We start from the raw sequence: 15,210 nt of genomic DNA, 5'->3' as shown, positions 1-15,210 counted from the left end.
TGTTTTTTTTAAATGGGAATGTGGGGTCAAATCAAAGTATGTGAAATCCTCTTGCTTAATTGGTAAGATAGCCTTTCCTTCAATTGTTATTTCTTCCTTGTAGTGACACTTCTTTTTTTTTTTTTTTTTGAGATATTTTAATGACATTTCTACTATCATGGTAAATTTGAGAGATAATTGGATTTCGTTGCTTTTTTCATATTTTGAAAGATATTATTACTTTGAACTTGATTTTTAATTTTTAAAATAAACTTTTATCACAGTATACTACACATGAAGAAAATCACATGACTGTGTAGCTGGATGACATTACCAATTGGTTATACCCATGTAGCCATTACCCATGTCAAGAAATAAAACATGACCAGCAACCCACAAAACGCTTCTCATGCTTGCTTCTTGTCACACCATTTACCCCGACCCCCGGCATAAACAATAAATTGATTTTTTACACCATAAGTTAGGTTTCTAAAATATTAACTGTAATTTATACAGGTGGAGTCATGGAACATGTATTTTGGGTGTATCTGGCTTTAATTCTGTATTGTGTTTGTGAGATTCATCTCTGTTGCAGCAGCAATTGTTTGTAAATTTTTCTTGCTGTATCATGGTACTACATTTTATGTATACTATCTATGTTTAAGTATTGCAAATATTTTGTTCCACTCTGTGTTTTATCTTTTTATGCTCTTAATGGTATCTTTTGATGAACAATAGTTACTACTTTTGACATAGCCCAATTTATAAATCTTTCTGTGTCCTGTTAAAGAAATCTCTGCCTACCCCAGGACCATGAAGACATTTCCTTGAACTTCTTAAGAAGCTTCTGTTTTCATCTATAAACTATTACATTAAGTACATTCATTCTTCATAGGTTTTAAAACAGAATTTTATTGAAAAATAGATATTGAATTTTATCAGATGCCTTTTCAGTCGCAATTAAGCTAGTTACTTGATTTTTTTCCTGTTTTTGTATTTAATCTTGTGTTTAATTATGTTGCAGTTTTCCTTGTATTTTATCTGCAGCCCATTCTTGGGATGTGCCTTTTTTAATAACAAACATATACCCAAGTCTTAGAATAAATTAAAAAATATCCGCTCACTTGGAAATAATGTCAGTAGCTTCATTCATTTGCTTGTCTTTTTATGTAACCATCTATTTTAATTCCAAATGTATCAGTAAATAATAGACTAATGTACCACGATGACTGTCTTTTTTATTAATTATATATTTTTACTTTTTATTAATTCACATTTTCTTTTTGTAAGTGAATGAAGCTATTAATTTGTGTTGTATTTCTTTAATGAATTAGCTTGATTTTTTTGTAATATATTTTCCATTTTATTTATCTCTTCTTTTGAGATTATTATTTTCATTTACTTTTCCACTTGTAATTTTGTTCCATTTCTAAAATCTCAATTCATTTTGCTCTTGCTTTTCTTTTTCTTAACTACTAAAGTATTTAGACTGGTAAATTTTTCTTCGGTAGACTTTCGTATGTTTTGATACAATTGATACTTCTCTTTAATATTTTTCTTTACATATTCACAGTTTAGGAAAGATGTGTATTTCTTTAAGTTAAAATATAATTTCTTACCTGTCACATGATGCATAATTACATAAAATTTGTAAATGTTTTATGCATACATTATTTCCAAGTGAGTGGACATCTTTAATTTATTCTGAGACTTGGGTGTGTGTTTGTAATTTCTTCCTTTTTTGGATTTATTACGAAAATAATGACTCCTAATTCCATCTGTTAATACTGTCTTATCTTTTAGTTATTTCTCTAAAGAAATTGAAATCACATTGTACATATTACTTAAAAATTTTTTTCTTAATATAATGTGAATATTTGCTTATGTGATTAATTATTTAAAAAATAATGGCTGCATATATTATAAAGATCTTTCATAGGCTATTTAATGAGAACAGCTTTATTAGCTATTTAAATTGTGTTACGTTACCTTTATTTGAATTTTTCAATTTTATTTTCATGTGTTTTTGAAAACGCATATACCTAGCATGAAATTCAAAGGAAACAAGAGTTTAAAAAGTCTCTCTGTCTCTTTCCCACTCTTCCTTCTCTGTGAAGCAACCAGTGTTAGTTGTATTTCTAAGCAATATGCACTTTTTCCTTTTTCACACAAGTGGCCATTTGCATCTTACTTTTTTTCACTCAGTATACTGTCGAGATGATTTATATCAGTATATTAAAAACCTCATTCATTTTAAGGCTACAGAGTGTTCTGGTATGTAGATGTGTCAGCATTTATTTAAGCAGACTTATGTTTCTAGAATTTAAGTTGATTTTTAATACTTTTAACTTGAAACTATTTATTGAGATTTGCTCCTTGATTTTAAACTGCAGATCTTTAGACTGATTCCTTCTCTGGCTCTTTTGCCTTTCTTAGTGAAAAATGGGTCAGGCTGATGACTGCCACTTAGACTTGTAGAAGTGAAGTTACCAACCCCTTTAAAGAAATGATGAGCTCACTTCTTCGGGGGTCTAGGGATGGGAGGGCATTAATTAAGTATGGGAAGTAGTATTTAAGGAATCTTGAAATAGAAGGTCCTAATGGTACAAATTTGTTTTAAATGTGAAATGTAGTAACATAAAACATCCGTAAGACATAAAAGTAGTGCTTAAAGAATTATAAGATGAACATCTGTATAATCCCATCCAGGTCTGGAAATAGAACTCAGCACACACCTGTGTGCCTCTTTCATTCACCACTTTCTTCCCTGCCCCTTATGGTAGCCACTCTCCTGACCATTGTGGTCTTCTTGCTGATTATCTTTATAGCTTTGTAAGCTAATTATGTATTCCTAAACCATGTAGTAAGATCGTGCCTATGCTTGTTTTGGAACTTTTCCCGTAATGTTGTCAGATGTCTGAAATTTTGTACTCTTAGGAGTAGTCCTGAAGAAGTGAGGGCCTAAGGAGTCCTGCACATCTTGTCTTAATGAAGTTTGAGGGTTCATTCTTATTATTAGGTGAACTCAAGATCTTTTTCGTACCAGGTGATGGAGCTGTATCTTCACTATTGCCAGAATTCTGGAACTAGCTCTGTGTTTGGTTCTTTGACATACTGCTTCTGAAGCACCTATTTTCTGCAACCAGGGGATAGTCCTGCCTGGTCCTGCCTGGTCTCTTTAGTCTGATCTCTCTTTTTCCTACTCTCTTGTTCCTCTGCTGAGCGTTTTAAACTGTGTTCATGGTCAAGAGACCCTGTTGATTGCCAAAACAAAAACAGAAAGGAAACAAAACAAAACAAAAAACTACTTCTAAAGAAATTCTGTTTTCTTTCCTAATCTGTAAAAGTTATTTATAATCTTGGGCTTTGTTCATAAGTGCTTTTTCCTCTCTCCCATTTAGGCATCCTGAAAGCTTGAGCAAATCAAGTTTTATTTTTGTGTGGAGTACCTTGCATTTTCTATAAACAAGTAGAAAGTGGCATTGTGTTATTAGAGCATGCTTCCTCTTTAAAAACAGAATATTTTGTATAAAAAGACCACAAAAGTAATTTCTAATTCAGTTTTATAGTTGTTACTTTTGAACTTTTCTGATGCTGCTTATACCACAGCCTAATACACATACAAATATATGTAAAACTGAGAGTAAAACTTCATGAAGAGCACCCTTACTGTGTAACTCTGATATTGTTCATTCTGTTCTAATTTCATTAAAAATAAATGTTGATTAGGGACTCATTAAATCGTCTGCAGGATCTTTCAGTAAGTCACTGCCTGCAGTTGAAAGGTACCCTGATTTTCTTTTAGAGGAAGAGGTTGGCTCTGAGGGATTAAACTAAATTGGGCAAACTAGTGTTGTGGCGTGGTTAAGAGCATGGACTTTGGAGAAGGGCAGAGTCCAAATCCTGGGTTCAAATCCTGGCTCTGCCACTTGTCAGTTGTTTAACCAGGGCAAGCTAGTCGGCATTCTTGGGCCTCAGCCTTCTGCAAAGTGGGAAACACTTCCTGCTTAGGGATTATGAGGATTAAATAAGTCAGCATTAATGCACAGCTGCTATTATTACCTATTATGCCTTGTTTCAAGACTTCAGGGAGTTTCTCTGACTTCTAGCCCAGTGTTCTTTGTACAGAATGTAGAATCTGCTGTGACAGGAGTTATGGGACAGCGTTAAGTAACAAAACATGTGGATGGGAATTCTTTAGTTGATCTGCTCACCCTTTGGGATCAGTTTAGGTGACTGCTAAGGTCTGTGCTCGCAACCTCTGCTAGTTTATTACAGGACTGGGAACTGCCTGAAAGTGTCAGACGGTCACCATGCCTTCAGTGTGGAAGACTTGGTCTTCCTGTCCCTATTCATGGGAGGGAGGTTGAAGTAAAGCCTGTGTGTGTGTCTGTAAAATCAGCTCAGAAGGATAGAGGACATATACTCCTGAGTCTTCACTCTACCTTTTCCCATATCTCACATTTAAAATTTATTCCCCCCCATCTTTTGAAGAATAACCAGCTTTTATATTTTAGATTACAGTTTATTCATAAAAGTAATTGAAGCAGATTTGAACATTGAAATTTGAGCAAGAAAATTAAATTCATATAAAATCCTACTGTGAAGAGAAACCTATTTAATAACATTTGGTGTTTTTTCTTCTAGTCTTTTTTTCATGCATTTTTTAAAAATGTTCCAGTAATACTGTATATTCAGTCACTTTTGTGATACAATTAAAGCTGAATTGGTTAGATAGCTTTAGATCAGTAAGATGATAGAGGACAGGAGAAGGGATACTTTGTTGAGTGGAAGGGACAGTGACCTCTTACTGTCTCTGATACTGAAGGGTGGCCCTTGATATAATTTTTCCCTGTCAGGTATTCTGGAGCAAGTCAGAATTTGACCTTAAAACTCTTTCCTACTTTCTGCTTTTTCTCCCTTATTTGGCACACACTCCTGAGGTCAGAAGAACAAGTATTATGCTGCTGTAATTAGATTGCAGTAGATTTGCTGTTTTTTTGTGGAATATGAAAGTTGACTTGTTTCTGCTCGTTCAACTAAACATATACATGCCAGCCAGTGCTTTTCAACTACTTCAGATTCCCTACCCAGTGAGCTCACCCCAGTCCTGAGAAAACCCAGGTGTGATGTAACCTACCCTGCATGTAGTACTTGAGTGATGTGCTCTCCGAAAATGGTGACCTAACGTGAAGCTAGCCTGTTTTGTTTTTTTCTTTCCTACAGATTTTGAAGCCAGCTTCATAAGACTATTGGACAAAATAACTAATGGTTCTCGAATTGAAATAAACCAAACTGGTAAGCTACTTTTCTTCCCATTCCTGAAAACACCTACTTAGACATTCCTCTGTTACTCACTCTTTCAGATTGAATAAACATTGTATTTGGATGGAAAAACCTAGTTTCCTGTCTGTGATACAATTGTCTGGGGATAGTATGTGAAATCTGTCAATTTAAGAGGCATATACTTGATTTAAGATTAGAAGACTGAAAATTTCAGATCAACAGATGAGCAACTCAAACAATAAAAATATTTTGTACCTAACATTTATTTCAACGTACGTTTACATTTACAACGTACATTTTATTGTTGTCGCGATAAAATCTTCCGACTCTGAGTTAGTTGTGTGTGCTGAATTTTATTTTTTTACTTTGTCTTTTAAAGAGTTTTACACAAGTATATACAGAAAGTATGAAAATCCCTTCATCTGTTTCGTCTTCCATTCCCTCTGCCAGGGGCAGCCATGGTCACTGCTTGTGGAGTGGGCCCTGGTCTGCTTTCTATGCATTTGCTTACATGGGCACTTCTGTATCTCAAACCATCAGCAGGGCTGTGCTCTTCATATTGTTCTGCAGCCAGCTTTTTTCATTAGCACAGAAAGCTTGGGGAATTTTCCTGTTAGGCACGTGCAGGTCCATCTCAATATTTCATTGGGCCTTATATAGTATATTGTATGGATACAAGATACTTTATTTAACTACTCCCCACTGATATACATTTATGTTGTTTCTAGCTTTTTGTCTTTTTTTTTTTTTTTCTCTTAGAAACTCTTTTATCTACATTGTATAGACGATCATGGCAAACATCCTTTGACTGGCTCCATGATCTCTGTACCTTTGCACATTTATTCAACAAAGGAAGCCAACTTTTCTGTATGTTGGCTATCTTAAGAAAGAAGACAAGCTTGGCTTCATAAATGCCGTGGGACTCGTTGATCTGTACCTGCACTTAAGACAGACCTTACACAGAACAGGTTTCAGGCATAAGGCATCAGATAGCCTTTGCAGGCTGTGATTTCCTTGGTCTTCCTTGGCTTGTTTACTTTGAAATTGCTGGATATTTTTTCAGCAATTTTTATTGGTGATTCAGAGGGCAGGTAATTCTATTCTTTCCTAGTCATAGCTACAGCTTAGGTTGGAAAGTAAGACATTTACATGACTCTGCCTCCTTCCACCTCCAGTGTTCCTGCAACCTCCCCTTCCCCTAGCCAGAGTAGAAGCCTTGTGGAGGATATAGCTCAGTAGTAGAGTGTACACTTAGCATGCATGAGGTCCTGGGTTCAGTCCCCAGTACCTCCACTAAAAAATAAATAAGTAAACTTAATTACCTCTCCCCATCAAAAAAAAAACCAAAAAACAAAAAACCAAAAAACCAAAAACACAGCCAAACAACAGAGTAGAAGCCTTTGTTTTGATGATCTGGTCAGTTTCTCATTTGGTTAGTTTGCAGGCATAAACAGATTTGCAGAGTTTAGGGGTTACACAGTCTTTTCTTTTCCTTTTTTTTTTTTTTGGCTTTTTGACCTAAAAGATTGTTTTATGACTCTAATAGTATTTAGAATAACTGATTTAGAGCTTTTCCTACTTTGATCAGAATATGATTCTGATAGTGGTTGTTTGGATTTTGGTTTTTAATATAATAAAACCTACATCTATTTTATGAGACTCCAAAGAGCTGCTTTCCTTTTGGTGGCTGAATATAGTTCCTTCCTCTGATGTTAAATTTGTTTATTGGTAAATTGTGGCAGAAGACGTTGGCCAAAGGTTACAAGCACCAGAAATACTGTGTTCACTTATTTATACTAGAGTACTTTATTTTGTTTTTCCTCCAATATGTAAACCTAGTAAGAACCTTTTTGGATGAATGTGCATATGTGAAAGGATAAATAAAGATAACAGAGTTTCTGCTAAAGCTACTCAATAATTTTAGATACTTCTATCTGTTACTTTTAACATAGCTACTGTTAATGGAAGTAAGTGCCATAAAGGACTTGCCATCTCTAGGCATCTTGCTTGGTGAGTGTGGTATGTGGGGAATCTCATTTCAAGGGCTTATAAGAAGCTGGTTGCTGGCATGGTGATTCTAGAAGATGATTTGTAAGTCCCTGTCCCCCAGTCAGCACAGTCTGAGACTGCTGGGAGACTACAGTGCCTATTAGGGTATCTCCTCTGTGCCCTGACATGACTTTGGCAATTCAGATGGCTTAGGGAGGGGTTTAATTTATTACTGTTTATTAAATTACACTCAGTTTATTATTGTTACAGGGGCTTGACAGGAATGAGTCAGCTTTTGGACTGAAGCGTGTGGGCTCTTAGGAATGGCATTTTGAACTCTCTTGGATGCCCTTGTCAGACTTTCCCCTGGGGACTCACTGCCTTCATTGCCTTCGTGACACTTAGTGGTTGGTTTTTTTTTTTTTTCCCCTGACTTTCTTTCTTCCTGTGTAAGGAACGACCTTATATTATCAGCCTGGCCTCCTGTACGGTGGGTCTGTGGAACATGACTGTAGCGTCCTTCGCAGCATTGGCTATTATCTGGAAAGTCTTCTTTGCCTGGCTCCATTTATGAAGCACCCGCTAAGAATAGTTCTGCGAGGAGTGACCAATGACCAGGTTGACCCTTCGGTGAGTAGTGAGGCCACACCATGGTGTGATTTTTATTTTGTCTCTTGTCACAACCCAACTTTTGAGAAACCAGTTCCTGATAAAGCACGGGTTTATTGTTGAGTGTATGTCTGTTTTCTTATTTATCTTGAGATTTAGAGGTTAATCAGTCCAGAGGGGCAGATAAGCCAAGACTCACAATCATCCAATTCAGTGACGATTGTTAATATTCGTCAAGGTGACTTTCATTGTCATGTCTAAGAACCTTCAGAGCAGATGCTTACCGTATCATCATGGTTAACGTGAAATATGGCTCCATTGGCTGAAGTGTGAGTGTGCGGTTTTCATGAGGTCATGTGATAATTGAGGTTGGAAGGCAGCAGATCAAAATTTTAGACAGAGACTAATAGCTCCTTGGCAGTGCTGCAGCATAATCCTGACTTCGGCTTCAACCATAAACTTTAGGACTTTCTTCTTCCGAAAAGAGTTTGCAGATTTAGAAAAAGGGTATGATGGCAGGGAAGGTATATGCAAGCTTTGCTAGTTTGTGGGCACCAGCAAGCTTCTTATTACGTGTGCTCATTTTCCTGCATGTGTGGGGAGGATAGTTTAATATCCAACGAGGATATTCGCTGTGGCTACCATTGCCAGCCTGGGATGGGTTTTGTGTGTATGTGTGTTTGTTTGTGTGTCTGTAAGAGAGAGAGAAAAAGAGAGAGATTAGAGGAGGCCTGCCTTAGTCCTCTTGTAGGGAGGCAGAGATCCCTACCTTTGGATGGTCTGCTGTATAGAGAAGGTATCTTAAAGATGTGAAGTCCTGACTGGGGATACTTGTTTTACAGACATTGGACCAGAACCCCTGAAGGGACAGCTTCTGAGGCAGAATGTGAAGTGTGTAGCTTTCCTATTGTACAACACAGGGAATATAGGCAATATTTTATAACATCTACAAATGGAGTATGACCTTTAAAAATTATGAATCACTATGTTGTATACCTGTAACTTATACGATATTGTACATCAACTATACTTCAATAAAAAAATAAAATATATTAAAGATATATAAATTTTTTAAAGCGTGTAGCTTTCCTAACCAGGGAAGACCAGTCAGGTGGTGCATTGAGCCCCAAACTGGAGACTGCTGGTATTCACGAAGACACTTACTAGAATATAAACATGGTTAGTATATTCTCAGGCATTAAAAGAATTGTTCCCAACTCTTGGGAATTCAGGTGCATAAAATCTTCCTGGGATCTTGAGTTCAGTGCAAGATCTGAAATTCTTAGCTGTATGGAAATGTTGCATAAACTGTTTAGAATTTTAAACTAATATCAAACAATTCCTTTTTCCTACATTTTGTGGAAACTTCTAGGAAATGGATCCTTCAGTTAAAAGTGAAAAAGTGTGAGAGAAAACGTCCGCACTTTCAGATTTGGAAGGGGCGGGAGGGGACGGTGCCTTGAATATTGGGAGAAGGCCCTCAAGCTTACAGGAGGGTCTGGCACTGTGTGTCCCAGTTTTGTACTTTTTCTATAATTACTAATGATCTTAAAAGCTGTTATCACTGGCAATATTAAAATTTACATATTTACATCTTAACAGTGACAAAGATTAATTGACAGATTCCCTAGGAATAGTACTTAATTCTTTTATGCAATGTATTACAATTTTTTTGTTATTGATTTCATGTGCTGTGGGCCTGTCTGCTTTTGCAAGCTGCATGGCTAAAATGACCTTGGTTAGTACCTGGTTCCAGCCCAGGATAAAAGAAATACACCTAATCCTGGATGAAGAGTAACTTCTTCAGCCTGTAGCTTCTTTATTTAGAACTTTCTCTTTAATGTGTGTTTTCCCCGTGAGTTTATGTCCACGTCTACTCTCTGCACACAAGTGTGAATACAATGAGTTCTGCTCTTAGGGAACTTGGTCTCATAGGTAGACAGCTATGAACAAGGCTGTATAGCTCTGAGCTCTGATAGAGGCACAAGCAAAGTGCTGAGGGCTGTAGAGGGCTTTCTGGAGGGAAGGAGGCCACAGAGTCAGTCCTGGTTTTAGGAAGATAACTCGAGGTTGAGAGAAGGATGAGTTGGAGAGATGTCAACTAATTTGAACATTATGCAGATGGAAGTGGAAAGAAAGGGACAGACATGAAGGAGAGATTTCATAACTTGGTAACTAATTGGAGTTGGGATAGGAGGAAGAGGTCATAAATAACTCCATGATTTCTGTCCTGGTTGACTTGAAGGATAGTGATCAGAAAGAGTTGGACATGGGGAAGAGGAAAATTGTGGTGGGATGATGGATGGTGTGTTTGATTTCGATCCTATTACCTGGGATATGGATATGCACAGAGGCTACAGTTTAAAGCTGGAAATTACTGTCTGGAGCCTTAGAGATAGGTCATTAGGATCTTACCTACTGATATTTCATTTCCTAGGAGCATGAGGTTGACTAGTGCCAAGGTTAAACACTGGCAGCTTTTTGGCTCAGTTAATACAACAGGCAGGTTTTTCCTTTGGCCCACACAGTGTGTTGCTGGTGGTGGTATGTATATCTGGACTGGTTGCTCACATTGGAAACCCCAGATGTTACAGTGTAGTAGGTTGATAGAGCAGCACTGGACCGCTGTTTTGTCCATGACAGCCACCAGTTGGAGCAGAGTAGCACCTCCCCTCTTTGGATAAGGTATGAGATAGATCTTCAGCTGGACACAGGTCATTTAACTTCTTTCTCTGGCCCCTGTGAGGGGTAGAGATTTGGCCTCATCGTTTGGGGGCCTGAGAATAGAAGAAAAGGAAGTGAGTGTGTAAGGAGTGAGTGGGGGAAGAGGAGTTGGAGACAGTGACTGTGGAGATAGAAGTACTTGGAGAAGCCAAGTAGGAGTTGAATTCTAAGAAGCCAGGGATGGTCCACAGAGTCAGTCTTTGCAGGAGCTGAGTTAGGACTGGGCAGGAAAATTGGGCAGTGAGAAGTTTTATTGACCTTTGAGAGAGCAGTATCATTGGAGGACAGGGGCAGGCACAGGTTCAGAATGAGTGGAAAAATAGAACCGTGGAAGATTAGGAGAATCTTCCAGAAGGTTAGATAGGATGATTCCCTAAGAGCTGAGGTTGGGATTTTTTTTTTTTTTTTTTTATGAAGGAAACTTGAATGTGCTTTTAGGCTGAGGCGAAGCTGTAATGGAGAAGGAAAGAATTAAAATAGAAGGGGTAGCAGGATTTAGTAGGTCTGACTCCTGCTGACATCCAGCAGGCAGCAGAAGTGATAGGATGAGCCTTGTAAAAGGGTAGGAACATTTTTCCTTGGAGGCAAAGGATAGGAATAGGTGGAAATTTTGAGAAGAAAAATTCTAGGAGGTCTCCTTTGAATCTCAGTGATTTGATACTGGTACCAACTAGCTGGTCAGATGGTGAGTGAAGAGTCCATTCCTTTTTTAGTATTGTCCTGGCAGAGCAAAGAAGTACAGTTAAGTCTACTGTGTGCTGGGCCCTGCTCTAGGTATATGTATGTATGTGTTCATATTTATTTCATTCACAAGGCGAGATGGGTGTTATCACCGTTTCAGGCAAGGTAACTGGAGAATAGGTTTCTTCCCTTTTTATATTTTCTGTTTGGTGTAGATCTGATCATATTGCTACCTGTTGATTGATTGACTGGACTGTAAGGGTGACACTTTCCCCGAGGTACCACTCAGGTCAGACTTTGGCCTTTTCCCTCTAACTGCAGAGTGACAGATCGATTTTCCTTAAGCAGAACCTGCAGACCACCCCTGCTGTGCTCGAACTAGTGCGCAGAGCCGGGGGAGGCTGTGGAACATGTCCAGTCCAGCCCCTCTTTATACAGCAGGAAACCAAGGCCCTGGGGAGAGAGTGTCCAGGTCTCACAACTGGTAAGAAGCAGAGTGGAGCTTCAGCCCACAACTGCTTTTGCAGCCTGTGTCCCACCGCACTGAGTTGTGTGCCCTCCATGTCAGATGGAGAGTGACTTAGGAGACAAGACTACACCTGCAGTTACACTAGGTTTCTGGCTGACCTCAAAGGCAGCTTGACTCCATCCTTTACTACTTTATGTGTAGGTAGGATGAACCAGGAGGTATCCTCTGTTTTCTTGCCTTTCTTTTTCCCAGGAGAGCTGGAGGCTTCCTAGTTCCAGGAGTCCTGTGGGCAGAGTAACCTGTGTCTTTGTGACCCCCACTTTTTTCTAGAATCTGGCTTGACCTTCTCCCCAGCTGCCCTTAATACTAGCCTAGACTGAATTCTTCTTGATTCTGGTAATCCCAAATGCATATTTTAAGTGTTTGGGTGTGTAGCTTTAATGTTTAATTGAAATTAGCTAATCTTTACTGGATTTTCCCAGTAACTGCTTCTGTCCCACCTGATCCATGCTGTACATGTTCCCAGGCTTCATAGGTCATTCCTACCTCTGGTTAATTTTCTAATACCAGAATATTTAGTTGGGGAGTATTTTCTACCATAAAGCCTTGTTGGAGTATTGTTAGTATATGTTAGAGCTGGTAGCAACTTGAAGACAAACTGGCTGAGTCTCTTACCTTAGAGACAAGGAAATTTAGACAGCTGAGATTTTCTTGATTGAGGCCACACAGCTAACTAGAGACAGAGCCCAGCCAGGACCAGGGCTTTTCCTTACAGCCTCGGTTCGTGCTGCCTGCCCTCATTACCGCCTTGTAGGACCAGCCCCCACCAGCCTGATCCGAGGGTTTCTAGTTCCACTGGAACAAGCAAGGGGTTACTTTTCTGTCCCAAATTGCCACTGAGACAACATTCACTAACTTGTTAGGTGAATGTGGTTTGAATGTCATCCTTATCCTCTGTGAGGAATCCACAAATGAATAAGGAGGGACCTGGGCCTCCTCGGAGTTCTAAATGAGGAGGAGACAGCAGTTCCACTTGGCACAGTCTTGCCATCAACTGTGGATGTTGTTGTTGCAATTTAGGGTTTGTGTTGCTTCTTGCAGTTTGAGGCTGTCCTATCCCCGAGGCCCCCACTGCCTTGTAGAGTCACCTACCGCCTTTAGCAGCCTGTGGGGTGGGTGTCAGCAGGGTTCTTAGATAGGGGTCTTAGATTGAATAGTTCATTTGGTTTGCTTTAGCTTGGAGTGCTACTAGCTCTAAACATTAAACAACCATGTTAGAAAAAGAATACTAAAAGAGGCTGATACTTTCTTTCATAGTGTCCATACCTATAAGAATGAGCAGAGGTCTCAGTCTGCTTTATTTTTAAAAAATATATATTTTATATATATTTTTATTGAAGTATAGTCAATCTGTATGAGCTCAGCAGTTTCTTAGTGCTTTTTGCGTGATGCATGTGATGCACACAATGACCCATAAGGTAGGTGTGTGGTATTGTCCGTGAGGAAAAGAGGCTCAGAGAAGCCAGTGGCTTATGAAATCTCAGTCTTAACTGGGAACAGAGCCGGCCTACACCCTCAGTCGTAAGGCAGCCTCCTTTCTCTTTACCAGGCTAAACCTTAACCTGCTTCATGGGCTCTTTCTTCTTTCCAGCTCTCATGGTTTAATTGAACTTTTGTTTTTTTCTGAAATGATTCTGTAGGTTGATGTTCTTAAGGCAACAGCCATTCCTCTACTGAAACAGTTTGGGATTGATGGTGAATCGTTTGAGCTAAAGGTAAGAATGTGTAAATTGTTGGCAGGTATATATCTGTGTGAAAGATTTTCTTACCAGGTCATTGGAGGAGTTATGACTTCGTGAGTGTGTGTCAAATTTGAAGTCACCATTTATGAGAAGACTTGTGGGATACATGAACCATACATGCAGTTTTTGAGCTGAAAGGGCCCCTTTAGTAATGACAAGAATAGCCAGCAGTTATATTGCACTTACTGTGTGGTAGGCAATGTTGTAAGCATTTTGCGTGTGTTCAGTCCTTTACTCGTAACAACTCAGCTAATCACTAGTGGAGCCAGGATCTGGCCATGGTGCCTCTCTGATCCAGATCGTGTATTTTAATTTGTGTCCAGAGCCTCCCAACATGAATCTCCCTGAGAATTTTCAGTACATTACTTTCAAAACCTAGTGGAAATAATTTAAGCATCTGTTTGTTTGCTATTAAAAGGAATTACATCATTCTAGTCACACTGGATATGTTAAGCTGTCTAGCATCTCTACTTTTTAAATTGATGTTTTTAAACCGGGGAAATGACTTCATTTTTATTTAATAATATGTTGATGGATCAGTGAATTCTTTAGGAGAAAAGGGTTCCTGATGGTTAAGAAATGGAATTAGCTTATGAACTAGGCTAGTCCCTTGTTTTAGGGTTGAAGAAACAGGTCGTGGTGGTGAAGTGACCTGCCTGGCTTTGACTGGGATAAGTAGGCTCGGTGTCCACTGCTCTTTCTGACACACCACACAGTCTCCTTGCCCAGCACGTGCCTCCTCGGAGCTGATGTAAGGTGCTGTTGATCTTGAAGGGGTTGACAAGTTGGGTGTGAAAGAGTTTTCTACATTCTTAGGAAGAACCTCTTAGCATAAGCCAGCCAGGTTGGGTGTCATCCACTCTGCTGAATCCTCATCTCTTCTCTCATTCCACGTGCAGATTGTGCGAAGGGGAATGCCCCCTGGAGGAGGAGGTGAAGTGTTTTTCTCCTGTCCTGTGAGGAAGGTCCTGAAGCCCATTCAGCTCACAGATCCAGGAAAGATCAAACGTATCAGAGGAATGGCGTATCCTTTGTATTTGCTTCAGATTTCTTATTTTTGTCTTGCCTCACTAGGAATGACTCAGCAATTTACTTCTTCCCAGGGTTATTTACATTTTAGACAATCAAGTTGGAAAAGTCTTAACAGTGAATTCATAATTGTTGGCCGAGATAGGATACTTTATTATCTGCCTCACTATGACTAGATTGATGGATTCATTTATTTTTTCAGTTAGCACTTAAGCAAACACTTAAGCAATCTGTAGTGTGTGTGATACTCTCCCAAGGGCTTTGATTTTGGGGTCACCAATGCACTGCAGTCCCTCCCTTGGAAGAGTTCATCGTCTGGTGAAGGAAACAAATACGCAAACACATAATTCTGCCGTAATGTGTAAAGTGATACAGATGATATGCAGTGGGCAGGGGAAGCTAAAAATAGAGAGTGGCTAATTTGTCTAGAAGATGTGGGAGTACTGAATGATAATGAATAATATCTACCATTTATTAAGTGCTTAACACTCCACTATGATAATTTATATATTTAATTTATTTTCATTTATTTTTAAAAATTACTTTATAGAGGTATGATTGACATACAGAAGGCTGTATATATATAATGTGTACAACTTGATGAGTTCAGAGATATGTAAACACCGTGAAACCATTAACATG

The 15,210-nt window shown here is 38.8% G+C and overlaps 1 protein-coding gene across 5 annotated transcripts in view; it reads left to right on the top strand.

The window, feature by feature from the left end:
- The window catches only part of RCL1 (RNA terminal phosphate cyclase like 1), a 111,652-nt gene that overhangs the window by 33,836 nt on the left and 62,606 nt on the right, over window positions 1-15,210 (top strand). For 4 of the 5 annotated variants that reach the window (XM_032477730.1, XM_032477732.1, XM_032477729.1 and 1 more), the window contains 4 exons: window positions 5,206-5,277; window positions 7,709-7,884; window positions 13,438-13,512; window positions 14,439-14,563. In XM_032477730.1, the coding sequence (XP_032333621.1) occupies window positions 5,206-5,277; window positions 7,709-7,884; window positions 13,438-13,512; window positions 14,439-14,563 (448 nt within the window). Of the gene's footprint in view, window positions 1-5,205; window positions 5,278-7,708; window positions 7,885-13,437; window positions 13,513-14,438; window positions 14,564-15,210 lie in introns of those variants that run through there. The other variant, XM_032477733.1, reaches the window with a different exon arrangement.

Source organism: Camelus ferus, chromosome 4 (assembly GCF_009834535.1).
Source record: "Camelus ferus isolate YT-003-E chromosome 4, BCGSAC_Cfer_1.0, whole genome shotgun sequence".
NCBI lineage: Eukaryota > Metazoa > Chordata > Mammalia > Artiodactyla > Camelidae > Camelus > Camelus ferus.
The sequence above is the reverse complement of the archived record's forward strand: the minus strand, read 5'-3'. Positions and strand labels throughout refer to the sequence as shown.